Raw genomic sequence first — 8,441 nt, forward strand, 5'->3', positions numbered from 1 at the left:
GGTCGCGTACCGTACAGGGGCGGCGAGGCATCATCACGGCGAGCGAAGGAGCAAGAGGCACGTCGCGCAGGCCCCTCCTGAACGGCGCGGATGGCGGCGGCTCAGCGTCCGACGACTTGATCATGGAGCCGTCGTCGACACCAACGACGTCCGACCTCGGCAGCGACGATGAGCAGAGAGGGTGCGGGAGCAGAGAAGAGAGAGCGACCCGGTGCGGGAGCAGAGAGGTTGCGGGAGGGAGGAGAGAGCGACCCGGTGCGGGCCGTTTAATGACCAGGTGGGGTGCCGTCCGACCTGGTGCGCGCATATTTGCAAAAAAAAACCTCCAGCCATCTAGTACCCGACAGGTGCTGCACAAGTGGCAGTCAAAGCACAGGCTGACTCGGCCAAGTCAGCAAATACGTAGCTCCAATCATATATACGGACCAAAGTGAACCCCCTGCGCAAGTAGATGGACTATATTTCGAGTATTTTGAAGTAATGGTACTTAAGTGTTAGCCAGCTCAAGTTTTGTGACCTATGGTAATTTTTCTCTATGTGAAACCACGATAGATCCGTTGCTCACATGATGGACTGCAGACACATCACACGTGTGACGTGTCCTTTCCCTTGATGAATTGCTTGCGAGGATTTTTTTTAACAAAAAAATTCAGCATATACCATGACAAAAATCTGGAGGTACGGTCGGCGCAGAATCATGCCGAGGCCAACAGGCACGAAGTAAAATTACATCGTCACGCAAGATAAAGGAGGGTTTCAGCTCTGCGAGGCACAAGCCTCTGATGTTGGTATCTGTATAAACACACAAGCATAAAAATGGTTCTCCGGGAGTTGATGCATTTCGGAGAAACGCCGAACGGGGGGAACCGAACCATGTCTAAGTGCTGCACTTCCACCTGGACGAGGGCACGCAGTTGAGGTACCGGCACCAGTGGCAGCCGTCGTTGCCGTTCTTTCCCTTGAAGAGCATCGCCAGGCCGACCACATACCTGCACCACAAGTCACCTCCGTCAGGTTTCAACTAGTAGTAAAGTCTTGCTACAACAAAGTGAACATCTGGACTACACCTTCCTAGTAGTTTGTCATGTCTTGGGATAGAGTGGAGAGACTTACCCAACCAGCAGCAAGAGCAGTGCCGCGCCCCACAGAACATACTGGTACGTCTTGTACTTTGGGGGTTGATCGGTCTGGGGCAGCTCATGCCGTTCCATCCAACCAAATTGAGGCCTTGCCAGCAGCACAAACCCGAAAAGGAACCCGGATACGAACCCACCAATATGCGCAAAATTATCAGCATGCGGTAGTATCCCGATCGCCAGATTGATTGCAATTATGAACAGAAGAGTTGTGATGGCTGCTGCCTGCAAGAGAAAACCAGCTCAAACTTGCATCGAAGCAGTGCAACAAAGTACTCCCTCCATATCAATATATAAGACGGTTTTTTGTGACACTATGACAGCGTCAAGAAATGTCTTATATTTTGATACGGAGGGAGTATTATACTAGTATCTCTATTCTGCTGACCTTGTTGGAATAAATGGTCCAGTTCATAATAAGCTCAGAGAGCATACAGCCAAGTAGACCAAACAAAGCTCCAGAGGCACCGACAGATATGTAGTGATTACGTAAGAACAGTGCAGATAGCACACTTCCACCAAAGCCAGATAGCAGGTAGATGATCCCAATGCGGACTTGCAAGTGCGAAAACTGAAGTCAGTGCACAGGAATTTACTCCGTGGTAACACAAAGGTAAATACAACCTATGCGCAAATCCACATTAATGAAACACGTCGACATAAGGAAAAGAAACAATTCTAAAAAGATCATTGACCCTTTGTAGACATGATCACTGTTCATTGTTTTCAAATAAAGACCAGGAAGCCAAATCTTTATCAGATTTGTGAAACCAATGGCCTTTGTGCAGTAATGCTGGGAAATTTACATGTATATATATATCAAAGGAAATTTGGTCCCCAGGCCTTAGAACCAGATCTCTGTAAATATCTCCACAACTCCTTTCCTTCTGAAAATATTTATCAAAGGAACTCCCAGGCGCTGGGCAAGACTACTGGAGCAAATTGCAACCAACGTCAATGCTTGGAGCAGCTGGTCACCATGTATACCAAGATTGACGGCAGGATGAGGTGGCAGGGCATATATGTTTAGAGGCGTTTTGCTTAGCATAGTTTCAGGACAGCATGTTGTGTAGTAACGTGTTTGATGGGCATGAAAAGCCCGATCACTTTTGGGTGGTTTGTTTCGTATCAATACAAATCGAGGAAACCCCTTCTATAAAAATAATTCAGCAACTACTCCCTCTGTAAAGAAATATAAGAGCCTTTAGATATAAACATTGGGTGCTGCTCATGGTGCATCTGATACTCCCTCACCTTTGTAGAGTTTGACTAACTTTATATTAAAAAATATAAACATTCACAATATGAAATCAATATTATCAGATGCACCATGAAACGTATGTTCATACTATATAGTTTTAGTATTGTAGATATTCATATTTTTAAATATAAATTTGGTCAAACTTTATCCAGTTTGACTTTGACCAAATTTTATATGCAGAGTAAAAAGAAATGGAGGGAGTATAAGACTAGTGTTAGAAGCAGATGACAGTCAACCAAGGTATCTCAATTAAGAAAGATTGACATGCGGCGAAAATGTAAAAATGGACCAATTCAGTACTTCAGTGAAGCTTACCAAAGCCAAATTGCTGTTCAAGGCGGATTCCTATGAATAGCAAGCTCATCATGTTGACAATCAAGTGAATTAGGCCAGCATGGAGCCAGATACAGCTGAATAGGCGCCACCATTGGTGTTGATGAACAACTTTGGCCCAGTCAAGAGCTCCCATCTTCTCCAAACTGCAATATGGGGTATGCACTTCTTTAGGACATTGAGTCCCTTTATTTCCAACATTTTCAAGATGAACAAAACTATACCATGCCAATCCTAACCAATGTATCCCTGATTCCGGATGCCATGCTATCTATCAATTAGTATAATATATTAAAAGCACAATACAACAGAAAAAAGAAATATTTCTGAAATTCTCACCAAAAAGAAAATCTTCCATCCATTTATCCAATAGAATAATGTAACATAACCAGATCTTCAAAATTGCACTCAGATTATGTGGACTTGCACTTTTTAAACATGGTGGCACATACAAAATTACAGCTTGATGGACCATGGGCCTTTTATCATTGTCCAGGACGTGAAGAATTATGTGTGCAAGCAATTTGTGTGTGCCTGAAATCATGTACTCACGGAAAAAAATGAAAACGCTGTGCATACCCTAAACAAAACTAAAAGCAGTGCGCATATCTAAACGGAATTCAAAAAGCGTGCGCTTTTTGGAATTTGATAGGATGTCAGGTTAGACAAAGGAAGGAAGAAAAGAAACTAGAGATATGCGCACTGCTTTTAGTTTTGTGGGGCGCGGCAAGTAGCCCATGGGACGGCACCACCCTCTTCAGTGCCTATGAACTCTCTGAGATTTGGATCTTTTGAGCCTGCTTCTGCGCCCCCGAGACTTTGGAGTGACCGGATAAAGTCTGACGATGTTTTTGAGCACACGTTACCTACCTTAGATTTTGAGGATGCTGAGAGTCCCATTCTCGGGGGCTCGCCGACCTCGGTCAGGGGAGAGGAGGAGTCTAGGCAGGTGGCCACTCCCTTTCCTGCTCAGCGCATTGCTTCTCCTCAGGACGCGGTTTCGGTGGTGGAGGTCTTACCTTCGGGAGGGGGTCCGGGGCAGGGGTAGTAGACATCAGGGTCCGAGGTAGGTGGCCCCAGCACCCTCTTCTCCTCTCGCGTTGCCGGAGCTGCAGGTGGTGGATCCGCCTTCTGGAGGGGGCTCGGGGCAGGTGGCCTCGGCGCCCTCTTCCCCTGGGGCGCCTAGGGTGGCCGCTCCTCTTGTGGCGCCGGCGAGCCCCTCTTGCCAGAGGATCGGGATGGGTGGGGAGTACGGGCAGGCGGCCCATGCATTCCCCTCCCCCGGTTCATCTTTAACTCTTTGCCGCGGTGCATGGCCGACGTCGGTGGCGCTGTGGAGCTCCCCGCTGCCGCTTTCAGGCGTTCCTGTTGTTTCGTCGACGGAGGCCGGTCGGCTGCGTGTTAGGGGTGAGGCAGGAGGCCCCACCCCAAGAGGGTCACTCGGGAGGAGGTTATTGCGTTTGGAGGGATTCCGGATCCGGTCTCTGTGGGGCAACGGTTGAGCTGCCGTCTCCAGGATCATCCGGAGGTTGATGACATACAGCAGCGGTGCGCCATGAGGGTGGCCAAGCTTCGTGACGTTGAGGTCACTACTGGTATGTTGGTTAATACCTCTAATTCCATTTTGCATTTTTCTAATGAGGAGATTATTAATAATGCAAACCAATTAGGAGTTTCACTAGGTAGTAATGATAGTGAAATTTCAAATTCCGTTAATGATATCCTGGATTTAGAGGCGAAGCGGGCTTTGGAGATGATTCGAAACTTAGCAGCGGTTAAACCCATGAATGACTCCGACATTGATGCTTTGGGGGTCAGGGTGCTCGATAATTTTTGTGCGGATCTTCTACCACCCCTCCCTGAGTCTGAGGAGGAGGATGACACCTCTGAGGCTGTCGTGGTTAGGTCCACTGAGCCTGGTTATGAGGACCGGCTGGAGGGTCAGAACAATCCTAAACGCAAGTGGAAGCGGAAGATTTACCCGGCTTTGGTAGTGCATAGGAGAGCTAGGATCCGTACTGCTAAAAAAATTCATGACGAAATATGAAAGGAATCTTTTGGAATAGCAGAGGTCTGAAAGACTTGGCTAAAAGAAGGTTTCTTGCAGAGGCGTCTATCGAGCATAGGCTAGACTTTATCGCATTGTCGGAAACTGGTAGAAATAATTTTTCGCCACATTTTCTCAATACTTTATCGGGAGGTATTGATTTTGATTGGCATTGTCTGCCGCCGGGAGGAAGATCGGGTGGGATCTTACTTGGAGTTAGATGCGATTCGCTCGAAGTCCGAAGTGTGGTGATGGGAGACTTTGTAGTTAAGTTTCGGGTGCGGTCGAAGGCCGATGGGTTTAATTGGGCTCTGGTGGCGGTATATGGTGGCACACAGCCCAAACTCAAACCTGAGTTCTTGGCTGATCTGGTTCGGATTTGCGGTTCTGAACAGCTTCCAATCCTGGTGGGGGTGATTTCAATATTATTAGAAGGCGTGAGGAGAAGAACAATGATAATTTTGACGGGAGATGGTCGTTTATGTTTAATACCATCATTGAAAGCTTGGATCTGCGAGATATAGAGCTTTCGGGAAGAAAATTCACCTGGGCTAACGCATTGCCAAATCCGACGTTTGAAAAGCTGGATCAAGTACTAGCTAGCGTCGAATGGGAACAGAAGTTTCCCTTTGTAACAGTTCAGGCACTTTCCCGTGGTATTTCTGACCACACGCCTTTATTTGTAGACTCTGGTGAGGCTACCCACTTGGGAAACAAAAACTCTTTTTCGTTCGAGCTGGCTTGGTTTGAACGAGATGGCTTCTTTGATCTCGTAGCCAGGGAATGGGCTAAGGATGCTGGAGGCAGGACTGTGCTTGAGCGTTGGCAGAATAAGATCAGGCACTTGAGAAGTTTCCAACGTGGGTGGTGAAGGAAATATGCCCTAGAGGCAATAATAAAGTTATTATTTATTTCCTTATTTCATCGTGTTAGGGGTGAGGCAAGAGGCCCCACCCCGAGCAGGGTCACTCGGGAGGAGGTTATTGCGTTTGGAGGGATTCCGGATCCGGTCTCTGTGGGGCGACGGTTGAGCTGCCGTCTCCAGGATCATCCGGAGGCTGATGACATACAGCAGCGGTGCGCCATGAGGGCGGCCAAGCTTCGTGACGTTGAGGTCACTACTGGTATGTCGGTTAATACCTCTAATTCCATTTTGCATTTTTCTAATGAGGAGATTATTAATAATGCAAACCAATTAGGAGTTTCACTAGGTAGTAATGATAGTGAAATTTCAAATTCCGTTAATGATATCCTGGATTTAGAGGCGGAGCGGGCTTTGAAGATGATTCGAAACTTAGCAGCGGTTAAACCCATGAATGACTCCGACATTGATGCTTTGGGGGTCAGGGTGCTCGATAATTTTTGTGCGGATCTTCTACCACCCCTCGCTGAGTCTGAGGAGGAGGATGACACCTCTGAGGCTGTCGTGGTTAGGTCCACTTAGCCTGGTTATGAGGACCGGCTGGAGGGTCAGAACAAGCCTAAACGCAAGTGGAAGCGGAAGATTTACCCGGTTTCAGCAGTGCGTAGGAGTGCTAGGATCCGTACTGCTAAAAAATTTCATGACGAAATATGAAAGGAATCTTTTGGAATAGCAGAGGTCTGAAAGACTTGGCTAAAAGAAGGTTTCTTGCAGAGGCGTCCATCGAGCATAGGCTAGACTATCGCATTGTCGGAAACTGGTAGAGATAATTTTTTGCCACAGTTTCTCAATACTTTATCGAGAGGTATTGATTTTGATTCGCATTGTCTGCCGCCGAGAGGAAGATCGGGTGGGATCTTACTCAGAGTTAGATGCGATTCGCTCGAAGTCCGAAGTGTGGTGATGGGAGACTTTGCAGTTAATTTTCGGGTGCGGTCGAAGGCCGATGGGTTTAATTGGGCTCTGGTGGCGGTATATGGTGCCGCACAGCCCGAACTCAAACCTGAGTTCTTGGCTAATCTGGTTTGGATTTGCGGTTCTGAGCAGCTTCCAATCCTGGTGGGGGGTGATTTCAATATTATTAGAAGGCGTGAGGAGAAGAACAATGATAATTTCGATGGGAGATGGTCATTTATGTTTAATACCATCATTGAAAGCTTGGATCTGCGAGAGATAGAGCTTTCGGGAAGAAAATTCACCTGGGCTAACGCATTGCCAAATCCAACGTTTGAAAAGCTGGATCGAGTACTAGCTAGCGTCGAATGGGAACAGAAGTTTCCCTTCGTAACAGTTTAGGCACTTTCCCGTGGTATTTCTGACCACACGCCTTTATTTGTAGACACCGGTGAGGCTACCCATTTGGGAAACAAAAAGTCGTTTTCGTTCGAGCTAGCTTGGTTTGAATGAGACGGCTTCTTTGATCTTGTAGCCAGGGAATGGGCTAAGGATGCTGGAGGCAGGACTGCGCTTGAGCGTTGGCAGAATAAGATCAGGCACTTGAGAAGTTTCCTACGTGGGTGGGCTAAGCATATTAGTGGGATTTACAAGGTCAAAAAGAAAAGGCTCCTTACCCTTATTCAGTCCCTAGATGTAAAAGCCGAATCCACGGTTCTGCTGGCCTCGGAGCTTCATGCCAAGCTTGACGCGGAGATGAGATTGAAAGAGCTTCTTCGTGAAGAGGAATTAAAGTGGGTGCTGCGGGCCAAGGTCCGACGAGTTGTCCAAGGGGACGCGAACACTCAATTCTTTCACATGATCGCCAATGGCAAACACAGAAAGAAGAGGATCTTTCAGCTTGAACAAGATGAAGGAACGATTTTAGGACAGGAGAACCTAAAATTATACATAACCGAGTATTACAAGCAGCTGTTTGGGCCTCCAGAGGATAACTGTGTTTCTCTGGATGAGTCTAGGATTGAGGATGTTCCTCAACTTACTGCTGTTGAGAATGATATTTTGGCTGCTCCTTTTTCCGAGAAAGAGGTGTTTGAGGCCATCTCGCAGATGAAAAATAATAAGGCTCCCGGTCTGGATGGATTTCCGGCGAAGTTCTATAAAAAGTGTTGGCATATTATTAAGTGGGATTTGTTGCCGTTGTTCCATGATTTATTCTCTGGACAGCTTCAGCTATTTCAACTGAATTTTGGAACGATAACCCTGCTTCCTAAGAAAACAGAGGTTGTGAGAATTGAGCAATTCAGGCCCATCTGTCTTCTTAATGTTAGTTTCAAAATCTTTACCAAGGTCGGGACTAATAGGCTCACGCAGATTGCGCATTCTGTGGTGCAACATTCCCAAACTACTTTCATGCCGGACAGAAACATCCTAGAAGGGGTTGTGGTCCTTCATGGAACGCTCCACGAGTTGTTTTCAAGGTGGATTTCGAGAAAGCGTACGATAAAGTCAAATGGCCTTTCCTTCAACAGGCCTTACGCATGAAGGGTTTTGATGAAGCCTGGCGACGCCAGGTAGAATCTTTCACGCAAAAAGGGAGTGTTGGAATTAAAGTGAATGATGACATAGGTCATTATTTCTAGACACACAAGGGCCCGAGACAAGGTGATCCAATGTCTCCTATTTTGTTCAACATTGTGGTTGATATGTTGGCAATTTTGATAGGTAGGGCAAAGGAGGCTGGTCAGGTGGGTGGCTTGGTGCCTCATCTAGTTGATGGAGGGGTGTCTATCCTCCACTACGCTGATGATACGATCATCTTTATGGAGCACGACTTGGCAAAAGCGA

At 46.9% G+C, this 8,441-nt stretch overlaps 1 protein-coding gene across 1 annotated transcript; it reads right to left on the bottom strand.

Annotated features, from left to right (window-relative positions):
- Nucleotides 1–609: 609 nt before the first annotated feature.
- Nucleotides 610–2,968, bottom strand: LOC125531530 (RHOMBOID-like protein 3). Its single transcript, XM_048695906.1, has 4 exons — nt 2,713–2,968; nt 1,525–1,691; nt 1,114–1,361; nt 610–989 (listed from the first exon to the last, which is right to left on the bottom strand). Exons 1-4 carry the CDS (start codon nt 2,864–2,866, stop codon nt 878–880), a joined length of 681 nt encoding a protein of 226 aa, XP_048551863.1. The 5' UTR covers nt 2,867–2,968; the 3' UTR covers nt 610–877.
- Nucleotides 2,969–8,441: the final 5,473 nt, after the last annotated feature.

This window comes from Triticum urartu, unplaced genomic scaffold (assembly GCF_003073215.2).
Source record: "Triticum urartu cultivar G1812 unplaced genomic scaffold, Tu2.1 TuUngrouped_contig_7398, whole genome shotgun sequence".
In the NCBI taxonomy this organism is placed as follows: Eukaryota; Viridiplantae; Streptophyta; class Magnoliopsida; order Poales; family Poaceae; genus Triticum; species Triticum urartu.

What these genes read in the sequence shown, in the direction of transcription:
- LOC125531530 (XM_048695906.1), bottom strand. Translation starts at nt 2,866, where the DNA reads ATGGGAGCTCTTGACTGGGCCAAAGTTGTTCATCAACACCAATGGTGG. An exon ending in TGAACAGCAATTTGGCTTTG is followed by an intron (nt 1,692 to 2,712) that starts GTAAGCTTCACT and finishes CGCACTTGCAAG; the next exon opens with TCCGCATTGGGATCATCTAC. An exon ending in CTGCTCTTGCTGCTGGTTGG is followed by an intron (nt 990 to 1,113) that starts GTAAGTCTCTCC and finishes CTTGTGGTGCAG; the next exon opens with GTATGTGGTCGGCCTGGCGA.